Source organism: Dermochelys coriacea, chromosome 2 (genome assembly GCF_009764565.3).
Source record: "Dermochelys coriacea isolate rDerCor1 chromosome 2, rDerCor1.pri.v4, whole genome shotgun sequence".
Lineage (NCBI taxonomy): Eukaryota > Metazoa > Chordata > Testudines > Dermochelyidae > Dermochelys > Dermochelys coriacea.
The window spans coordinates 136940624-136964172 of NC_050069.1; the positions used below are offsets into that span (position 1 = coordinate 136940624).

The window sequence follows — 23549 nt, forward strand, 5'->3', positions numbered from 1 at the left end:
ATCTAGCCCAACACCATTTCTGCTATTGTATTCAGGATATGCTGCTGTTGCCATAGTGGCAAAAGAAACACATATTAGCACCTGAGTGAGGACTAGCCACATGGACAGTTTCTCATTTTAAAGACTGCTGAGTAGCAGTAAGTACTATGCTGGCTAATAAAATGTTTGTGCAATCAGACTCTATTATAACATTGACTGTGCTTGCTGGTGTAGATTGAACAAAACATGTTCTATCAGATCCATGATCCATCCCAGGTATTTACCAGTAGTAAAAAATACAATATTGTAACATGTTTTTATTTCTGTGCTACACAGGCAAGAGTGAACCATGTTACAGCCACCATATTTCAATGTTGTTTTGTTTTGCTTTTTCAATGTAGATGTGGACTTTTAAAGAAAACATGTCTTAATATATACCAGTTGTAAACTGTTGAAAATGAATCTATATGCCTTGATTTAAAAACTCAAATGTGGATGGGACTGCCATGGAAAATTAAAGTTTATGGGTGAAATCTTGGCCCCATTTAAGTCAACAGGAGTTGTGCCATAGGTTTCTACAGGATCAGTATTTCACCCTTTGAGACTAGTTTGTATGCAGCCTGAGGAAGTGTGCATCTGCTAGTTTTAACAGCAGCCATTATTCTATAAATGGAGTAGTATATATTGCAGACATAGTTCTCTTGACCATTGTCATGAACAGTGATGACCCTGATTCTGGTCATCTTGACAGGATGTTGCTAGGGAAGGACAGCTGTCTTTTAATTAGTGTTTCACAGCAAGTTTTTTCATGGTAAGTCTGTAACTAACAGCTTGCTTGATTTTTTTTCAGGGGAACAGTGCTGACCGATTACAATGTGGCAAGAAAGAGTGGCCAGATTGAGGTTTAGCCTGCAGGGATTGGAGCCTTTAATTAGGATGACTTTAGATAAAATGGCAACAGATTATCACAGGTGGAGAGGAGGGTCTATGAAGATTTCCAGCTGGGGTCTGTGCTGTAAGCTGCACCTTCTGTCTGTTTTACTAGGACTATATCAGTCAAGGCTGCTCCAAATCTCAAATCCCCTTTCTTCAGATGCTTTTAATTGTGTGTGTCTCACATGGGTGGAGACTCAGTCTTCATTTTGGGATGAACCCCTGTGAACCTCACTGTTGATTTCAATAGGCTCTTTGAAATAACATATTCAAGCAGTAAGGTCCCAATTCAGCAAAACACTTAAGCACATGCTTCATTGTAAGCATGTAGGCTGAATCGGTGCCTAAGAAATGACGGGGACTGAACATTTTTAGGAGACAGCATGTCTTGGGATTTATTTGTCATCAGCCTGAAAGCGCAGTTGCCCAAATTCTGCCCTTATACCTATGTGGACCCCCATTGTAACTGAGGGTAGGATTTGGTCCATTTCAACCCAAGAAAGTGATAATTGTCCTGAAATGTAACACTTCAGTACTACTATCTTAATTAAATTGAGTTTTAAATAATAGCCAAGGGGAAAGTCTAAGATTCTGTGAATTGATTGGTCATTGGTGACATTAGTATGAGATTACAGCCATTTAGAAGGATCCTTTCCCCCCTCCTCCCATAAATTTGTAAAGCTGCTTCTAAATCACATCTTTGCCATAAAAAACTATTATAAGCGCTATGGGGCAGGCACTGTCACTACTGAATGTGTGTGCAATACTTAGCACAAGGGAGCCTTGGCCTGGTTGAGAAGGGTGCTACTGCAATACGAACATAATGGTAATAAAACTGATCAATAGCTACAGCAACTGTTCAACGGTGCAACATTTCATGTGTCTTAGAGGTAGCAATGTGTGTGAGAGGAAGAGAGAAACATGCAGTCAGTAAACGTTTGTAAAGCAGTTTGAATGAAAGGCCTTATGTAAATGCCATTGTCATTTGTGGTGTTTCCTCATTTAATAACTATTTTTGTGAAGAAGAAGAAGAGGTAAAGTTGCAGCACTCCTACAGCATTATTTTAAGCATAAGAGTACAATATGGTACTGTACTCTTTGGTACAATAATCACCAAAATTCTGATGTCCCTCATCAGTCCGAAATATTCAAGGGGAACAAACCAGAGATAAGTTATACTGTAGCATGCAATAACTGGGATTAAATAGAAAATAGCTAATTGCATGTACAGTTAGAAATCATATGTTATTCCTTGTAATTGGCAAATGTGGTACTTTCATGTTTGTTCTTGTACAGATGATACAAAAGAGCTAAGAGATTATTATCAAGTTAACTATGAAATCTTGCCTGGAATTTGGTACAGAATGTTTAATCTGAGTATCCATTTCTCAAATCCTCACTTGGCACTGCTAGATGTGTGTAACTGTCAATTTAATATTTACACACCCCTCTCTCTGTATTGTTGCCTTAATCTTAGCAGTTAATCACCATCAGTGTTACTATTTATCCACTAAAAGAAAAGGAGTACTTGTGGCACCTTAGAGACTAACAAATTTATTAGAGCATAAGCTTTCGTGAGCTACAGCTCCGATGAAGTGAGCTGTAGCTCACGAAAGCTTATGCTCTAATAAATTTGTTAGTCTCTAAGGTGCCACAAGTACTCCTTTTCTTTTTGCGAATACAGACTAACACGGCTGCTACTCTGAAACCTATTTATCCACTATTTGTTAGAGCTTTTTTGTGGGGGAGGGGATGGATCAGGGAGAGAAATATGCACACACACACACTCACTCACTCACTCAGAGATCCTATCCAAATTTCTAGCATTTGTTGTGCTGTTCTGTGTCCGTTGGGTTTATTTTCTCTCTCTCTTATGTTCATTGGAACAGAGAAGGAACATCTCCCAAAGCCAGTGAACTGTCACTTTTGCAGCAGTTCTTTCCAGAGCACGCAGGAGTTGCTGCTGGCTGCATGCCGGAGGGTACCAGACACTTCTACATTCTCTTTTTTTGTTTTTTTTAAGTTGCTTTCAAAGTGTGTTTTCTTGAAGCCAGTGGGGGTCTGAGGCACTCCACACCTTGCTGGATGTGCTCAGCTGTAAACAGGATTGAGCCCTCCATGCCAGCTAAGACACTGTCTAAATTTATTTACTCTCTTACCTTATAAAACATTAACCTTTTATTCTCATGTGCATTGAGAATTAACTCCGTGGATATTGCTGTGCTATAGAAACTGAAAAGAATGTTCAGTTTTCACCCCTTGTGGCCTGTGTACCTGAGGGAGATTTGGAGCAATGTAGCTAGACTAGTGCAAACCCCTACCCTAGAAGTGCTGCACCAGTGCAAAACAGGTCTTACACCTGTGTGACTTGCCCTGGTAATTTAACCTATGGGGGCAAAAACTTTAAAACAAAGTGGTTCTACTGTACAGAAGGATGGCGTGGGGCAGGGAAGCTTTCTAAAGGAACACAGGTGGTCAGGGGGAGAGGAAGGTTTTTGGCCTTCCAGTCTTTTCAGGGGCCACATGGGGCTGGAGTAACTTCCCCAGAGTATTCCTGTAGCCTGGAAGAAGGATTTATCTGCCTGGCATTCTAGGCCCTGACTGAGATTGGAGCCCCAATGTCATACACACAAAGACAGTCCCTGCCTCCAAAGAGATTACAGTTTAAATAGACAAGACTAATGTAGGCTGGGGAAAATGGGCAGGAGGAAGAGGGGAAGTAAGTGTCTTGCCCAAGGTCACACATCATCTCAGCAGGGAACATAACCTAGCTCTCCTGATTACTATCCACTGGACCACACTGGCTTTACAATGTAGCTGGCTGTGCATTTGCCCACTATCCAGTCTACTATTTGGATTGGATACTGAACATGAGGGGGTAGAGGATTATAGAGTAGCATAAAGATAAAGTATCAGGGAGTAGTCGTGTTAGTCTGTATCCACAAAAACAACAAGGAGTCCGGTGGCACTTTACAGACTAACAGATTTATTTGAGCATAAGCTTTCGTAGGTAAAAACCTCACTTCTTCAGATGTGGAGTGAAAGTTATAGATGCAGACATAAATATACTGACACATGAAGAGAAAGGAGTTACCTCACAAGTGGAGAACCAGTGTTGACAGGCCCAATTCGATCGGGGTGGATGTAGTCCACTCCCAACAATAGATTAGGAGGTGTCAATTCCAGGAGAGGCAAAGCGGATTCTGTAATGAGCCAGCCACTCCCAGTCCCTATTCAAGCCCAAATTAATGGTGTTAAATTTGCAAATTTAACCGGAAACCTACTGACCACTATACTTACCTACATGCCTCCAGCTTCCATCCAGGACACATCACACGATCAATTGTCTACAGCTAAGCCCTAAGATACAACCGAATTTGCTCCAATCCCTCAGACAGAGACAAACACCTACAAGATCTTTATCAAGCATTCTTAAAACTACAATACTCACCTGGGGAAGTGAGGAAACAGACTGACAGAACGAGAGGGGTACCCAGAAATCACCTACGAGAGGACAGGCCCCATAAGGAATATAGCAGAACACCACTGGCCATCACGTACAGCCCCCAGCTAAAACCTCTCCAGCACATTATCAGCGATCTACAACCTATCCTGGAAAACGATCCCTCACTCTCACAGACCTTGGGAGACAGGCCAGTTCTCGCTTACAGACAGCCCCACAACCTGAAGCAAATACTCACCAGCAACAACACACCACACCACAGAAACACTAACCCAGGAACCAATCTCTGTAGCAAACCTCATTGCCTACTCTGTCCCCATATCTACTCTAGTGACACCATTAGAGGACCCAACCACATCAGCCACACCATCAGAGGCTCATTCACCTGAATGTCTATCAATGTGATATATGCCATCATGTGCCAGCAATGCCCCTCTGCCATGTACATTGGCCAAACCGGACAGTCCCTAAGTAAAAGAATAAATGTACACAAATTGGACATCAGGAATGGTAACACACAAAAGCCAGTGGGAGAACACTTCAATCTTACTGGACATTCTATAACAGATTTGAAAGTAGCTATACTTGAACAAAAAAAACTTCAGAAACAGACTTTAAAGAGAAACAGCAGAACTAAAATTCATTTGCAAATTTAACACCATTAATTTGGGCTTGAATAGGGACTGGGAGTGGCTGGCTCATTACAGAAGCCGCTTTGCCTCTCCTGGAATTGACACCTCCTCATCTATTGTTGGGGGTGGACTACATCCACCCTGATCGAATTGGCCCTGTCAACACTGGTTCTCCACTTGTGAGGTAACTCCCTTCTCTTCATGTATCAGTATATTTATAAAAAGAAAAGGAGTACTTGTGACACCTTAGAGACTAACAAATTTATTTGAGCATAAGCTTTCATGAGCTACAGCTCACTTCATCGGATGCATTCAGTGGAAAATACAGTGGGGAGATTTATATACACAGAGAACATGAAACAATGGGTGTTACCATAGGCACTGTAAGGAGAGTGATCACTTAAGATGAGCTATTACCTCGGGGGGGGGGGGAGAAAACCTTTTGTAGTGATAATCAAGGTGGGCCATTTCCAGCAGTTGACAGGAACCGTGGGAGGTGGAGGGGGGGGATACACATGGGGAAATAGTTTTACTTTGTGTAATGACTCATCCATTCCCAGTCTCTATTCAAGCCTAAGTTAATTGTATCCAGTTTGCAAATTAATTCCAATTCAGCAGTCTCTTGTTGGAGTCTGTTTTTGAACTTTTTGTTGTTGAAGAATTGCCACTTTTAGGTCTGTAATCGAGTGACCAGAGAGATTGAAGTGTTCTCCAACTGGTTTTTGAATGTTATAATTCTTGACGTCTGATTTATGTCCATTTATTTTTTTACATGTAGGTGAGGTTTTTCGCAGGAGTGGGTGGGTGAGATTCTGTGGCCTGCGTTGTGCAGGAGGTCAGACTAGATGATCAGAATGGTCCCTTCTGACCTTAGCATCTATGAATCTATGAACCTACATAGAGACTGTCCAGTTTGACCAATGTACGTGGCAGAGGGGCATTGCTGGCACATGATGGCATATATCACATTGGTAGATGTGCAGGTGAACGAGCCTCTGATAGTGTGGCTGATGTGATTAGGCCCTATGATGGTATCCCCTGAATAGATATGTGGACAGAGTTGGCAACGGGCTTTGTTGCAAGGATAGGTTCCTGGGTTAGTGGTTCTGTTGTGTGGTGTGCGGTTGCTGGTGAGTATTTGCTTCAGGTTGGGGGGCTGTCTGTCAGCAAGGACTGGCCTGTCTCCCAAGATCTGTGAGAGTGATGGGTCATCCTTCAGGATAGGTTGTAGATCCTTGATGATGCATTGGAGAGGTTTTAGTTGGGGGCTGAAGGTGATGGCTAGTGGCATTCAGTTCTTTTCTTTGTTGGGCCTGTCCTGTAGTAGGTGACTTCTGGGTAATCTTCTGGCTCTGTCAGTCTGTTTCTTCACTTCAGCAGCTGGGTATTGTAGTTCTAAGAATGCTTGATAGAGATCTTGTAGGTGTTTGTCTCTGTCTGAGGGGTTGGAGCAAATGTGGTAGTATCGTAGAGCTTGGCTGTAGACAATGGATCGTGTGGTGTAATCTGGGTGAAAGCTGGAGGCATGTAGGTAGGAATAGCGGTCAGTAGGTTTCCGGTATAGGATGGTGTTTATGTGACCATCGCTTATTAGCACCGTAGTGTCCAGGAAGTGGATCTCTTGTGTGGACTGGTCCAGGCTGAGGTTGATGGTAGGATGGAAATCGTTGAAATCATGGTGGAATTGCTCAAGGGCTTCTTTTCCATGGGTCCAGATGTTGAAGATGTCATCAATGTAGCACAAGTTGAGTAGGGGCATTAGGGGACGAGAGCTGAGGAAGCGTTGTTCTAAGTCAGCCATAAAAATGTTGGCATACTGTGGGGCCATGCGGGTACCTATCGCAGTGCCGCTGATTTGAAGGTATACATTGTCCCCAAATGTGAAATAGTTATGGGTGAAGACAAAGTCATAAAGTTCAGCCACCAGGTTTGCCGTGACGTTATTGGGGATACTGTTCCTGATGGCTTGTTTTCCATCTTTGTGTGGAATGTTGGTGTAGAGGGCTTCTACATCCACAGTGGCCAGGATGGTGTTTTCAGGAAGATCACCAATGGACTGTAGTTTCCTCAGGAAGTCACTGGTGTCTCGAAGATAGCTGAGAGTGCTGGTAGCGTAGGGCCTGAGGAGGGAGTCTACATAGCCGGACAATCCTGCTGTCAGGGTGCCAATGCCTGAGATGATGGGGTGTCCAGGATTTCCAGGTTTATGGATCTTGGATAGCAGATAGAATACTCCAGGTTGGGGTCCCAGGGGTGTGTCTTTGCGGATTTGTTCTTGTGCTTTTTCAGGGAGTTTCTTGAGCAAATGCTGTAGTTTCTTTTGGTAACCCTCAGTGGGATCAGAGGGTAAAGGCTTGTAGAAAATGGTGTTGAAGAGCTGCCTAGCAGCCTCTTGTTCATATTCCGATCTATTCATGATGATGACAGCACCTCCTTTGTTAGCCTTTTTGATTATGCTGTGAGAGTTGTTTCTGAGGCTGTGGATGGCATTGTGTTCTGCACGGCTGAGGTTATGGGGCAAGTGATGCTGCTTTTCCACAATTTCAGCCCATGTACGTCAGCGGAAGCACTCTATGTAGAAGTCCAGTCTGTTGTTTTGACCTTCAGGAGGAGTCCACCCAGAATCCTTCTTTTTGTAGTCTTGGTAGGAAGGTCTCTGTGGGTTAATATGTTGTTCAGAGGGGTGTTGGAAATATGGTGTGTTCCCCCCACCTCCCCCGCTCTCCTGATGGTAATAGTTCATCTTAAGGTTTCAGAGTAGCAGCCGTGTTAGTCTGTATTCGCAAAAAGAAAAGGAGTACTTGTGGCACCTTAGAGACTAACAAATTTATTAGAGCATAAGCTTTCATGAGCATCTGATGAAGTGAGCTGTAGCTCACGAAAGCTTATGCTCTAATAAATTTGTTAGTCTCTAAGGTGCCACAAGTTCATCTTAAGTGATCACTCTCCTTACAGTATATGGTAACACCCATTGTTTCATGTTCTCTGTGTATATCAATCTCACCACTGTATTTTCCACTGAATGCATCCGATGAAGTGAGCTGTAGCTCACGAAAGCTTATGCTCTAATAAATTTGTTAATCTCTAAGGTGCCACAAGTACTCCTTTTCTTTTTGCAAATACAGACTAACATGGCTGCTACTCTGAAACCTGTCAGTATATTTATGTCTGCATCTGTAACTTTCACTCCATGCATCTGAAGAAGTGAGGTTTTTACCCACGAAAGCTTATGCTCAAATCTTTTAGTCTTTAAGGTGCCACCGGACTCCTTATTGTCGTAAAGATAAAGATCACTTAATATAACAATATGCGACGATTTGTATCTTTTTTTTTTAAATGTTGACAGAGATGTTTTGATAAGAAAAATATCACTCTGGCTGAATTACATATGTGGAATTGAATTTGCTCCTACTCATCAAATTCATATAGAAAAATAAGTAGGGCTGTTGATTAATCACAATTAACTCATGCAATTAATTCAAAAAATTAATTGTAATTTTAAAAATTAATCACGATTAATTTCAGTTTTAATCACACTGTTAAACAATAGAATACAAATTGAAATGTATTAAATATTTTTAGATGTTTTTCTACATTTTCAAATATGTTGATTTCAGTTACAGCATATAATATAAAGTGTACAGTATTCACTTTATATTATTTTTATTACAGATATTTGCACTGTAAAAATGATAAACAAAAGAAGTAGTATTTTTCAGTTCACCTCATACAAGTACCATAATGCAATCTCTTTATCGTGAAAGTGCCATTTACAAATGTAGATTTTTTTTTTGTTACATAACTGCACTCAAAAACAAAACCATATAAAACTTTAGCGCCTACAAGTCCACTCAGTCCTACTTCCTGTTCAGCTGATTGCTAAGAGAAACAAGTTTGGTTACAATTTGCAGGAGATAATGCTGTCTGCTTCTTGTTTACAGTGTCACCTGAAAGTGAGAACAGACATCCCCATGGCACTGTTGTAGCCGGCTTTGCAAGATATTTATGTGCCACATGCGCTAAAGATTCATATGTCCTTTCAGGCTTCAACTACCATTCCAGAGACCATGCGTCCAAGCTGATGATGGGTTCTGCTCGATAACGATCTAAAGCAGTGCAGATTGATGCATGTTCACTTTCATCATCTGAGTCAGATTTCACAAGCAGAAGGTTGATTTTCTTTTTTGGTGATTCAGGTTCTGTAGTTTCCGCATTGGAGTGTTGCTCTTTTAAGACTTCTGAAAGCATGCTCCATGCCTTCAGATTTTGGAAGGCATTTCAGATTCTTAAACCTTGAGTTGAGTGCTATAGCTATCTTTAGAAATCTGACATTCGTACCTTCTTTGCATTTTTTCAGATCTGTAGAGAGTGTTCTTAAAATGAACAACATGTGCTGGGTCATCATCTGAGACTGCTATAACATGAAATATATGGCAGAATGTTGGTAAAATAGAGCATAAGACATAAAATTCTCCCCCCAAGGAGTTCAGTCAAAATTTACAGTAACACATTGTTATTATTTTTTTAACAAGTGTCATCAGCATGGAAGCATGTCCTCTGGAATGGTGGCTGAAGCATGAAGGGGCATACGAAAGTTTAACATATCTGGCACCTTGCAATGGCTACAAAAGTGTCATGTAAATGCCTGCTCTCACTTTCAGATGACATTGTAAATAAGAAACCAGCAGCATTATCTCCCATAAATGTAAACAAACTTGTTTCTCTTAGTGATTGGCTGAACAAGAAGTAGGACTGCGTGGAGTTGTAGGCTCTAAAGTTTTACATTGTTTTGTTTTTGAATGCAGTTATTTGTTGTACATAATTCTACATCTGTAAATTCAACCTTCATGATAAAGAGACTGCACTACAGTGCTTGTATTAGGTGAACTGAAAAAATACTGTCTTTTGGTTTTTTACAATACAAATATTTGTAATAAAAATAAATATAAAGTGAGCACTGTAGACTTTGTATTCTTTGCTGTAATTGAAATCAATATATTTGAAAATGTAGAAAAATTGCAAAAATATTTAAATAAATGGTATTCTATTATTGTTTAACAGTGCGATTAATCATAATTAATTTTTTAAATTTCTTGATAGCCCGACGAACATGCATGCATTTTGGAAGAGCACAGGGACTGATCTGCAAAGACCTGGTGTGATAAATCCCTCCAGGGAGCAGAGTTAATTTGTCTTTGAATAGAAATCAATAAGTTTTAGACTTATGCATTAGTACAAATGAGCTCTTTTAATCAAATGTATCTCTCTCAAGATACAATATTGCCAAGATTTCCTTGCTTTGGATTTAAAGTGTTTACAAACAGGGAAAGACTTCTCATTTTTAAATATATCTTGCCATGTCTCTTCAGTTAAATCCTTTGATCTCTCTCTCTGTATATATCTGGCAGTTTCTTAAACTCATTTATACTATTTGTTTCAGTGGACTTTCTTGTCAACCTATTCCATGTGTTTCTTCTTTGCCTGAGATAGTTCCACCTGAATTCTCTTAGGCAATCTAGAAATGAGGAACTATTTATTTTTATAATGTTTCTGTGCTGTGAAGTTCTTTCTATCTAGCCAAAATCAGTTTGACTGTTTAGCTTGGCAGGGCCATGACTACCTTATACTTACAAGGCATGTTTTCCAGGGCAGTTGAAATTATCTTTTGAAATGGAGACTAAACCCAAACTACCACTACTACTATTTTAGGTGAGGTTTAACCAATGATTGGCACAGTAAGAAAATTGCATCTGTTTGTGTTTTTGTTGGTGGTGGTGCTGGTTTTTTTTTTTTTTTTTTTTTTTTTTTTTTTGAGGCTTCATCGGGGCTTCTCTAAACTCTAGTCCCCTCCCCCCCCAGTCAATTTACAAACTAAGGAACTAACTCATGAAAAAAGCATGAAGGTGTTAATGTCTGCCCTAAGGGCTTTTCCTGATGATAATCTCAGGCACAAGCTTTGCATTTTAGGAGGCTCAGGAATGATCAGAGTAGGCATTTAGCATTTTAAGGAGCCAGAGTCTTGTCTGCATGGAATTCAGATCATATTAAAGCCCTGACTTTAATGCCTTCTTGCACAAATGTATTGGAGATCTGTGGACATCAGAAACTGATAAATTGCAAGTTGCACTTCCAAAGAGGAGAAAGAGGAGAACAACAAAAACACAGCATCAAGCAGAATGGTTCTTACTGGCAACCATTAAAACCAGGGAAATTCCAAATTAAGGTTACCTCGCTGCCCAAACGTGGCTTAGGTGAGATTCTATTACAGTTATATCAGTGTAAATATGGAGTATTTCCATTAAAACATTATGGCCTGTTAGTGCAGTTCCATGTGATCATCTGTCAGAGTAGCCCACAGCACTGCTTATTCTGATCACTGATGAGTTATTTATTTTTCCAACATAGACTGCATGCTGATGGAGCAAATATTTGATAGAGGATCTTGTGTGCAGCATTGAATAGGTGCCAATAAGTCAAGTTAAAGGGATACTCAGTTTAAAAATAAAAATTGCCCTCCTTCGGAAACTTTTAATATATTCTTGTTACAAATATAATATTTAAGATTCCTGTAAATGAAAAAGATGAGAGAGAAAAAAATATTTGCTTCAGTTTATTTTGTGCACTTGTCAGTGTTTTTTGTCAAGTAATTTTCAGTTTCTCCTGGATAGTTAGTCATTTCCCTCTTTTGTTTGTCCATGGGAGAGGGGGAAACATGATTATTAAAAAGGAAGAAAGGAAAATGCACAGGAATTCAGAGCCGATACAGAACCTGAAACAATTTTAACTCATTTTGGAAACTGACTAGATTTTATGTTGATCATATCACATTAAGGGGTTTTGAGAGTCTTCAGTTGAATCTCTGTACTTTTCTGAGTTTGCTAGAACGTTGACGTTATTTTAGGATAGTTTTATTTTTAGTATGTTATTAATTTTTACATCCGAGGATACAGTGTATGTTCAATACCGTGTTCTAGAAGAGAAAAGTTGTGGTTCTGCTCACTTTAAAATACTTCTCAAAATCCACTCTTTACATGTGTGTTTATAAAGTAAACTGCTTTGAAAGAAGTTTCTCTCTCTCCCTAATCTACTGGATTCCAGGGCCAAATCTGCCCTCACATTACTGATTTAAATCTGGAAGTACTCTACTGGTGTTACTTCAGACTTAGACTAGTGTATCCGCTGCCATGGAGCAGACACATGTAATACAGCAAGCAAGGCTATTTAAAATGTATTGATGAAACTAGCCTTACATAATAGTGGAATTGCTTGAAACAGTAACAACACTTTTCAAAGGTTTAGTCACTGCTTTAACTCCACTAATGTCAGGGGAGTTACTCCAGGGATTAATTTAGCCCCCGTGTTTATTAGTAACCTCTTAAAAAAATGAAAAAAGAAAAGGAGTACTTGTGGCACCTTAGAGACTAACAAATTTATTAGAGCATAAGCTTTCGTGAGCTACAGCTCACTTCATCGGATGCATTTGGTGGAAAAAACAGAGGAGAGATTTATATACACACACACAGAGAAAGAGTTTGTTTCATGTTCTCTGTGTGTGTGTATATAAATCTCTCCTCTGTTTTTTCCACCAAATGCATCCGATGAAGTGAGCTGTAGCTCACGAAAGCTTATGCTCTAATAAATTTGTTAGTCTCTAAGGTGTCACAAGTACTCCTTTTCTTTTTGCGAATACAGACTAACACGGCTGCTACTCTGAAACCTTAAAAAAATGAGTAAGTAGCATAAATTGAAGGAGGATTGTTATGTGATAGCTGAGGGGTGTTGCCAGCTCTAGTGACATTTGCTGTTTTTCTTAACAGCCTCTGCTGCTGGAGTCAGCTGATTACTTGAGAATCTCAGCTTTCATTTAAAAAAAATACAAGTTTCTAGCCATCATGGCTTCGGGGGGCAGGGCGGAAAAAAGCTTGAAAATGTGACCTCCTCCCTAAAGGCTTAAAATCCAGAAGGCAAATTAAAAAAACCCCAAATCTCATGATTTTCAAACTAGTCTCATGGCTTGATCTCTTGAGTTTTAAATACTTGGATTTGGCAATACTGCTTACTGTAGCCCATGGTGTAAATCAGGTTTGCAAAACTCTTCATATCCACAGTAAGGCATTATTTTGACGGATGAATAAAATATCCTGCTTGTTTGTTTTCATGATCAATCATCATGGTAGAGGGAGGGCAAGCATATTTTGTGTTTGGATTGGTACATTTTAATGACAATTTTTCTAGGCTAGTCCAGAACTGATGCTGGGTCACAGCCATACAAAGCATGAGTCCACATTACGAAACCACTACATGTTGGGCGCTTCTGGAAAGCATGCTTGGCAATCTCAGAAAATGTTAGGTTTCAGAGTAGCAGCCATTTTAGTCTGTATTCGCAAAAAGAAAAGGAGTACAAATTTATTTGAACATAAGCTGTAGCTCAGGAAAGCTTATGCTCAAATAAATTTGTTAGTCTCTAAGGTGCCACAAGTACTCCTTTTCTTTTTTCAGAAAATGTTAGTGCTATTGTTAACATTTACATAGTGCCCTAGAATAAGATACAAATATACTGTATAAGTTAAGAGGGAAGTTGAAAATGAAGATTGAGGTGCAGTTACAAATGTGACAAGATGCTTTCAAAAGTCTGTTTTCACCATTCCAGATATAGCCTTAACTTTCAAGAGCATTACATTTCATGGGGGTGAGGGGAGGTAAGACAGTAAAAGTACTCTACTGGTGTTACTTCAGACTTAGACTAGTGTAGGCGAAATCAGAATAGACTTCTTCAGTCTGTGTATCTAGCACGGTGCATGAAATAGACACTCTCTCTGTGCCAGAGTGAATATACTTCTATGTAAGACAGTAAAACAATCATATTACTAGTAAGAGGAATAAATTATTAAATTAATGCCAGGTGTGACAAGCAATTTTTATAGATTCTTCACCCCTCCCTTTAGGTAAATCAGCATCTGGGATACAGACATCCAATCTCAGTGTGGTCAGAGAAGTAAATTTTAGTGGCTGAATTTCTTACTGGCCCACCGTTCTCCCTCTAACCCTTTATCAAATCCTGCAGCCACACCATACTAATTATCCTGAGACTGGGAGGGGTTGCCATGGTGGCCGAGCACTTTTTAAAGCACAGGAATGGTGTTCATTACTGTTCAGTGTCTTTAGCTGTGGGGAAAAGGTCAGTGTGGCAGTTGTTTTCCATATAAATTTTGGCCTCTGTGCTAAAGAGGAGGCTGAAATGTACTTGCGATGTCTGTAAAATGGTGAGTGTTACTGAACTTTATAGAGCTATTTGGACTAAGCAGTTTGGTTCCGAACATTTTTACTGCCCACGGAACTAAACACGATAAAATATTGCTATGAGGGAAAAATGAATGAAAGGAAGATTGTTGTGATATTAACATCTTTGTTTTAAATGTTGATTGCTTTTTGTGGGAGGGAGGAGAGGTTGAAATTAATACACTAATATTTCTGACAGGTTTCAGAGTAGCAGCCGTGTTAGTCTGTATTCACAAAAAGAAAAGGAGTACTTGTGGCACCTTAGAGACTAACAAATTTATTAGAGCATAAGCTTTCGTGAGCTACAGCTCACTTCATCGGATGCAAATGCGATGAAGTGAGCTGTAGCTCACGAAAGCTTATGCTCTAATAAATTTGTTAGTCTCTAAGGTGCCACAAGTACTCCTTTTAATATTTCTGAAGTTCCTTTCTGTACATATTCTGCTTTGTTTTAAACATCTAATAAATAGAACATAAAACTAATACGTTAGTTTAATTGTGACTGGCAGCAACAGGAGATATATAACTGAATGAAGTTGTGCAGTTCTAAAATAATTATTGTGAAGTTGTGTTTTCTTAAGATTACTTGTGATAAATAATGCATCATTAAAGTTCACTGTTTCACAAGTAATGGAAAAAGCATTTTGAACCAGTGTCACTTAGCATTTGACGCAGCTCCCACTGATGTCCATTGACTGCAGTAGGAGTTGGATCAGACCCTATATAGCCAATTAGCCATATGTGCCATACTGTGCATGCAAGGCTTACTCAGGTAGATGGACTGTACCAGCAAAGCAAGTGGTTTACCGTAAGCAAGTGAGTAGCCCCACTGAACTCAATGGAATTACTCACCTTATGTAGTTAAGCACATACGTATGGACTTTTCAGGGTTAGGGATAGAGGGCTCAGTGCCTTGCAGGACTGCCACCTTACACTGACTTTAGTCGCTTTTTTATGGTTGTAATTTAGGGAAGAATTTGATTCTTCCACTGCAACATCTGGTCAAGAAGCAAGATATTGGAAAAAAAAGTAGCCGTGGATCCTAAATAAGAAACACCACTGATGGTAATGTTTAGGCTTTAATATGTGAATGATCAGGTTTATAACTTATTTGGTGCATCTCTTTTCTAAATAAAAAAGGATGTTAAAATAGCTAAACACAAAGCTAAAGAAACAGAATGCTGTGGCTGAATATGCTAGGTAAATAAATGTTTTCTACTATGTACACACAATAAAATGACTTTGCTGCTGCTTTGCATTGGTAGCCAAAACATGACTAGTATGAAATAATAGTAATGAAATATATGACTAATCAGAAGAGGGAAGAGACTGACAAACTTTTCATCATCAACTTTAAATAGGAAATGAAATGTTTATCGTTGTTACAAAATTAAAAACACAACACACACAAACCTATTCCTTAGCTATTCTAAGTAGTTTCAGCCCCTATGTTTGTGTCTCTGACATTTGACACCGAAGCAGGATTGATAATGCAGATTAAGGGAGTTTATTTTTTTCAAGCTATAATTTTGTAGCTATTAATTTAGCAATCCCTTGGTGCTTTCCACTGTTTCATTATTGAGAGCAATGTCTACTTACTAAATACAAGTGAAATTAAAAGAGATGGCTGATTGGGCTAAACAGGGGTTGCAGTGCTGCAGATATGGAGATTACATTGTTTAATTACCCTTTTAGTTTGTTTCATGCTGAAGATACTTTATATCCCCTGAAATGTTCATGTGTTTAGAAACTATACAGCCAGTGTAAGGTATTTTGGGTGTAGGAAGCTCTGACTTGGCTCCATGCTTCTCTGATTTGTATGTATAGCTTTTCATTTATTTTCCCAAGATCTCACATTACAAATTTGATAGAGACCATGTTAATATCCGTTATTGTAAAGTTATTTTAATTTTAAAAATCCATTTGTTTTAGATGCCAGACCAATTCGACCAGACGGTGGTGCTTAACCAGCTACATTATTCTGGGATGCTGGAGACAGTGAGGATACGGAGGGCTGGCTTTCCAGTGAGAAGGCAATTTCAAGATTTTTATAAAAGGTAAACATGCGGTGTGACAATTGTATGAAACAAACATAAATCCTGGATATTGAGCTCATGCTCTTAACTCAGGGGATTAGGAACCTTATGAAATGGATGGGGGAGGGGGAGGAGGGGTAACTCTATTGTCAAATTAAGAGATAAGTAATTTTTTTTTTTGTGTGGTGGGGGCCAGGTATAAAGTCCTAATGAGAAACTTGACTGTGCCTGAAGATTTAAAAGGGAAGTGCGCCATCCTCCTTCATCTGTATGATGGTACTAGCACTGAATGGCAGCTTGGAAAAAATAAGGTAACATAATCTTATTAGATGGTTGTCCTCCTTCATTCCATGGCTGTTGCTAATATGAGTCTAAGGACAGTATTTAGGCAGCTCCAACTGCACAGTTGTGGTTGAACTTACTGTTTGCATTGGGGTAGAGCTGAGTTGGCCCCATTGTGGTGGGTGCTATACAAACACATAGTAAGAGCTAGCCCTTGCCCTGAAGCACTTAGTTTAAGACTCTGCAAACACTTAGGCATGCAAGTACCTTTACTCATACAAGTAGACCATGTGAGTCCAATGGCACTACTCATGTGAGTAAAGCTACTTGGGTGCATAAGTGTTTGTAGGATCAGGGCCTAAAATGTTAGATTCTAACACCCTTACTCACATGGAGCAGTACCTTGCTTTGCGAGAAGACCCATTCATTCCTATGACACTGCTTGCAGAATATGGTTCTTCTTAGTGAGTGAAATCCTGGCCCCATTGAAGCCAATGGGACCAGGATTTCACCCAGTATTTAAGGGTGGCAGAAATGGACTTCTGTGGGTTACTCTGTGCTGAAACTGAACATGCATGTTATCAGGCAGTTATCTATCACTTCTGCATCTTCTTCATGCTAGATAACTAAAAAAAAAATTTTTTTTTTGAAACTTATTTTAGTTCATGAGCAACCAAACCCACACATTTTTTTTGTTTGTTTGGCTACAATACAGAGAAAAAAGCTTGATCTCAAACAACAGGCCTTTGCAGAGATTCCATCCTTCTTGTGAATGTATGCCCCTAGCCTTCTCAAATCATTTAATCGTATTGCACGCATAGATATTCCATTTTATAGGAGTCTAAGAAACAGTTAAAAGTATACTGGGCAAAGTACTAGGGAATATACTGTAAAGATCAATTCCGAATTGGTCAAGATGGTCCTGCAGGCCTCTCATCTGTTACTGCTATGTCCCTCGGTGTAACTCCCACTGATGCTACTGGGCCTTATGTATGGGGAATAAGGGGATAACAGACCCAGAAGTAAAGCTGGCTGAACTGTCAATTGTCCAATATAAATATTTGTAAAGAGCTTTGTTATTATTTTTGATGCGTTTTTACCATAAGGAATCCAAGGCAAAGATACCTTGTAAAATCCCATTGATTTTAGTGAGACTTTCTATAGTAGCATTTACACTTAACAGTTCCATCCATTCCATAACACATCTAAAGGGCTTGAAAAGAAGTGAATGGAAGTACCACATGGTTCCTGTGTGTTGTGTTCTTACAAGGTGAAATCTCAACAAAAAAGCAGCATGTTAGTAAATCCAAAGGAGCCCATTAAGATAACATAGGTAGAATTAAAACTGTCTCAAAAAAAATTTGAGACCTAAAGACTTATAGATCACTTTGATTTACATTGACATTTGTCCCACCTTCCTGTAGACCACTGTTTACAAATAATGCAATAAATTCAAAGCCATAACTAGGTTTTGCTTCACATTGCATGTTCTTTCAGAGGCATGCAGTGTGTTAACCATATTATACCCATTCATGTGAATTAGTCATGTTGATTAAACCATGGGCATTGCTTCAAAATTTAGGGAAATATATAGGAGATACTCTGCACTGCTCTGAAAGCTCCATATAGATTAGAACCTTCGCAGCTGTCAGAGCTGGTTTTACAACTTTCCCAATAATGTGCAAGAATCACCTAAGGGGGTTGGTAAATGTACGAGTGAAGCAAGTCAGTAAGGAGCCTATTTCTGAGGAGGGCAAGAGGACATTAAATTCAAACCGTACATCTTACATGGGCACAAGATCACCTGTATCACCTGCAAAAATCAGTACAGGTAGCAAGCCAAGGGCAAAGTGGCAGCCAGTTGTCTTGATTTTTGGATCTAAATCAGGCCCTAAATGTTGTTTTAACTTTTATCTGTAACTACCCTTCACATTACTGAGGAAAGGACAATACAGCTCATCTGTACTACGGTAGAGGAAAAGGATAGCTTTGTATCCATTTTTTAAAATTACAATATACAAAAAGAGGAATAAAACAGTTTTTAACAGATAGAAAAAGACTTACTGTTTGTGGTATTTAATGATATTAACCCTTCCATTTTGATGTAAAAGGAGCGGTGATAACATCATCGGGATTAGGGCAGCTCTTGAGATACTTCTTGTTCTTACATGCCCAGATTCACGAAAGCACTCCTATTCGGGAAAACACAAAGCGCATCCTTAATACGTGCTTAAATCCATCCCCTTTCAGGAAAGCAATTTAGTGCTGTCCTGAATCAGGACCATAGTGATCTAGAGAGTGCTAGAGCAAAATTGGATAGGAAAGGACAATAGACCCACTGAAGCAGAGGCTGTTTCATATGTGTAAGTAAAGACTCGGTAAAAAGCTAGATGGTGCACCTTTACATTGGTGAGCACTTAGGCAATGGGACTTCTCATGCAAGTGAGTGCTCACCAACGTTGGGTAACTGTTGTATAATCCAGCCCCTTCCATATGGGGAGTGCCCCTGTGTTCATTGGTGAGAAGTTGGTTTGGTGTTTTGTTGTTACTGTTGTACAGAAGTAAAACAATTCCAGAAAAAGCCCTTATTCCTAGGAAAATGCTTTCTTTCCTATTGAAAAATGCATCAGTGCAGAATAATAAATTTTAGTCATATCTGACTGTCACCTTTTTTAATGGTTATTTCTGCCAAGTTAACAAATCCTGCTTCAAAAACAAGGGGCCATAATCCAACAGAGCTCTCCTGCTAAGTAACCAGCTTGCTCTTTCCTCACAACACATTTCCTCGGTGCCCACTGCAATTGGAACAGTGGTGAGGATTCTGGCTTCAAAGAGCCAAGAGAATTACATCCTTTTTCACCTGAACTCCACACAAGATTTTACTCCTCTCTCATCTCATAGCAAAACCCAACCAGTAGAGTGTCATCCCTTGAGAACTGCAGGGAAGGGGAGGAATGTGAAAGCAAGGTACAAAGCAGCTGCACAACCACCACTACAGCCTGTGGACGGGAGTAGCAGCTGCTGCCCTCTTTGCCTCCTTCTGACACGCTCTTGCTCTCCTGTACTACACAGAGTTTTGGCTCAGTGAATCTAGTGTGTGCCTGTGTGTCCACACTGGCCACACGCTCACTTCACCTCCACAATCCCTAACTCCAGGCTCCTATAAACACCCGAGCTTGGCTCTGGTGTGCTTCAGATGCAAAGTGTTCCTGCACTAGGCTTCCGACACTCCCTCTGCCCCAGTGCAGCCTAACACAACAAGCCCACCATATTTCAAGCCATACACCCATAGTAGGTGCCAGACGATTCGGCCCTAAGATGCAGATGAAAGAGGAGGTCCGGAAAATGTCTTATAGCACACATGGCATATAGCACTGGACTATATTATAGCATCTTAATCAGCACCATTATTATTAAGATTGGATCAAGCATAGGAGATTTGTGATTCAACCATAAAAACTTGCTCCAGGCTGAAAATGTACTTTAAAACTCCCCACTTGGTAACAGACTTTCTTTTTTGAGTTCCAGATTGTTTAAAAAATCAAGTTACATGAGTGCAAGAATATAATTAAGATTTACCCATTTCAGTTACAATTTACACACTACTGTAAACCTCAGAAACCAAGTGTAACTTTGAAAAGTTGATGTGGTGTTGGCATGAGTGCTGTAGCTAAGAAGGTACTTAAAAAACAGAAAATATAGAAGTATATCATTTACTACAGAAGTGGTTACTCAGCATACCTTTTGCTCATCAAATTTCCAAAGTTTTTTCACTGAGCAGATTATGCTTTCCTCTCGACAAGTGCATGTAAATCTTACTGAGTTATTTGTCCACAGCAGTAGATTCACTGCTTAACAACAGGACAAAAATCTGCTCCTTAGTCAAGCTCCTGGACCTAAAACTGCTTTCATTTACATAGATGCTACTTCTGTTTTGATTTGTGCCCTGACAAGAGGAATTTGCAGGAATGGGCCCTCTAAGAGTTTGCAGTAATTTGTTGTTACTCTGAAGCAGTTTAAGCCTCAAGGCTGAATTTTCTGGCTCTGTCAGTGTAAGTCAGATTGTTCACATTGCTAAGCCAAAGTTCTTTTATGTGTGTACTAATCTTCAGAAGGATAGAGCTACTTTGAATAAAGTCTAGTAATAATGTTGCTGACTATAGTCATTAGTGAGTAGACAATTTGGGTAAAATCCTGGCCCCGTTTAAGTCAATGGGAAAACTCCCATTGACTTCAGTAGGGTCAGGATCTCATGGAATGGAGGAGGAGTAATTGCCATTTGGGGGCTTTTTAGTTTTTTGTTTTCAAGAGGAAAGTGTTCTTTTTTTTTTCCCTCTTAGGAAAATATATTTATTGATTCTGAATTCCTCCTTCAATGTCAACTGTACTATCTAGCTACCTATGTAAACTTGCATCCCAGCAGCCTTTTATTATTGTTATTGTTATGTTCATGTGCATTTGTAAGACATCCATCAGTGTGGTAGCTGAATTCAATTAAGCCAGAACTTTTCTTGAATAGGTCTTTCTTCGGGAGTCCTTGGAAAACAAGTTAGAGAAGCAGAGAGAGGTAGAAGTTACCAAGGCAGCCATGATTATCCGAGCACATGTCTTAGGCTATGTGGCACGGTAGGTAACAAGGTGGGAATATTAACTAATGGGCTGCATATGCAGACTCATCTCTTCATTGGGAGGGATTTCCAATGCTGCCTAGAGGATTATCATTCATTTCTGGTAGGAATTGGGCACCCAAATCCCATAGGTAGTTTGGAAATCTCAACCCTATTTTGTCAATCCTTTAATAAAACAGTAGGTGGTTTGAATTGTTTTTAATAACTAAGATGTCAGAGTGTAGAAGATACACAGAGGAGCATTCATATAATATCATGGGTCCAGATCATAGTAGCTGCAGATCAGGGTAGCTCCACTGAAGCCTATGGAGCTCCACTAAGTTATACTAGCTGAGGATCTGGCTTATCCTGTTTGCCATGATAGAAAGAGGGAAGAGAAGGTAAATTAGGAACAATCAGTTTATGATTCTTTGTTCAAGAACAAAAGAACAATGACATTGGGTGACTGAATTATGATGATTTATTTGCTCACTTAGTTTCATGCATTATGTATAAGAGTCAGGGTAGTCCATCCCATCTGTTTACTTCTCTGTTTCCTTTATAAGTCAATAGAGGACAGTTCAATAGTTGTTTGCATAATGAGGTCATTTCTTTTCATGTGCATATTAGTCCTGTCCATATAGTCTGAACATTATGTCACATAAAACAATGAGAATTCTTTTTTCTTTTTTTTAAAGACAAAGCTATCTTGCTGTGTGTGATTTTTCTTTTCATGGTGCTGGATATATATCAAAACCCCTGGTAGTTTCTAACAGCATCTCCTTGTGAGGAGGTATTAAAAATGTAGGACTGGGTGGTATGTATTTACTTAGTTTAGATACTGCTAGCTCTCTCACAGAAAGACCTTGTCCACTTTCTAGGGAGAGATAACATAAATTATAATGGGAGAGCTGTCACAGGACAGGGGTTAATACCTCTGTCATTTTTACTACCATGGACTCTTTAATGCAGGGCAGTTACATAGAAACCTCAGTTAGTTAGTAGTCAAACCCTCTTTACAGAGAAGCTCTTTCTGTCTTCTTTCAGAAAGCATTATAAAAAGGTGCTTTATTACGTGGTTGTGATACAGAAGAATTACAGGGCATTCCTTCTAAGGAGAAAGTTCCTTCATCTGAGGAAAGCAGCCATAACCTTGCAGAAGCAGCTGAGAGGCCAGATTGCTCGACGTGTTTACAGACAGCTACTAGAGGAGAAGCGGCGACAAGAGGAGGAGAGGAGGAGGAAAGAAGAGGAGGAAAGGTGTGCAGTGTGTGCTGCTGTTTGACTGGATCCGAAAGGCAAACATTAGATTTCATGGGTTTCATGCTATATCACCTTTGCCTCAAGTAATCACAGCTGATTTTGTAAATCTTTATTTATGATGACGAGAGATATGTGTAGTGTTCATGGGAGTTTCTCAGGCACACAAGGGGAGAATATACCCTTAGTGGTTTCATTTTGAGTTGCTACTTGTATTTGACAAAACCCCTCTGAAAACTCTACTACTGCCCTAATGAAGTCCCCTCGCCCCTTTCTTCTTCTTGCTAACTTTTTTCTTCTTCTTATCCTTGCAGAGAAAGGCAAAGACAAGAAGCAGAACGTCTTGCCCAGCGGGTAAATTACACTGTTAATACCTTCTGCCAGGGGTGGCAGGTTTGTAGAAATGGTGGTGGTGCCCAGAACCCGCCCCTGCCCAAACTCTGCGCCCCAAACTCTGCCCCCACCTGCCCAAGGCTCTGGGAGGGAGTCTGGGTGAGTGAGGAGGTCTGGGGTGCAGGCCCTAGGCTGGGGCAAGGGATTGGGATGCAGGGGAAAGCTTTGGGAAGGAGTTTGGGGATGAGAGGGGGTGCAGAGAGAGCAGGTGACGGGGTGAAGGCTGTGGGGTGTGGCTGCAGATGAGGGGTTTGGGGTATGGGAAGGGCTCAGGGCAAGAGTAGCAGTGTAGGGGGTGAGGGCTCTGTCTGGGGCTGGGAATTAGGGGTTTGGGGTGTGGGGGGGTTCAGGGTGAAAGTAGGAATGTGGGGGTGAGGGCTGGGGGACTTGGGGGGGGGGTTAGAGAGGCTCAGGGTTGGAGCAGAGGGTTGGAGCGCAGGGGGATGAGGGCTCTGGCTGGGGTTGGAGATGAGGGGTTTGTGGTTTTGGAGGGGGCTCAGGGCTGGGGCAGAGGGTTGGGCTGTGGGGGGATGAGGGCTCTGGCTAGGATTGGGGATAAGGGGTTTGGGGTGTTGGAGAGGCTCAGGGCTAGGGTAGAGGGTTGAGGGTGCAGTGTGGGGGTGAAAGCTCTGGCTGGGGGTGTGGGCTCTGGGGTGGGGCAGGGCTGGGGATAAGTTTGCGGTGC

General features: G+C 40.3%; 1 protein-coding gene and 1 long non-coding RNA gene across 3 annotated transcripts in view; one reads left to right on the top strand and one right to left on the bottom strand.

Annotated features, from left to right (window-relative positions):
• Positions 1-23549, top strand: part of MYO10 (myosin X) — a 280919-nt gene that overhangs the window by 214400 nt on the left and 42970 nt on the right. For both annotated transcript variants that reach the window (XM_038390800.2, XM_043508449.1), the window contains exons 20-24: positions 16219-16343; positions 16519-16633; positions 21124-21230; positions 22259-22471; positions 22786-22825. In XM_038390800.2, coding sequence (XP_038246728.1) covers positions 16219-16343; positions 16519-16633; positions 21124-21230; positions 22259-22471; positions 22786-22825 — 600 coding nt within the window. The remainder of the gene's footprint in view (positions 1-16218; positions 16344-16518; positions 16634-21123; positions 21231-22258; positions 22472-22785; positions 22826-23549) is intronic.
• The window catches only part of LOC119851251, a 124098-nt gene that overhangs the window by 14303 nt on the left and 86246 nt on the right, over positions 1-23549 (bottom strand). The window contains exon 3 of the long non-coding RNA XR_005291188.2: positions 18669-18796. This is a non-coding gene — a long non-coding RNA (uncharacterized LOC119851251). The remainder of the gene's footprint in view (positions 1-18668; positions 18797-23549) is intronic.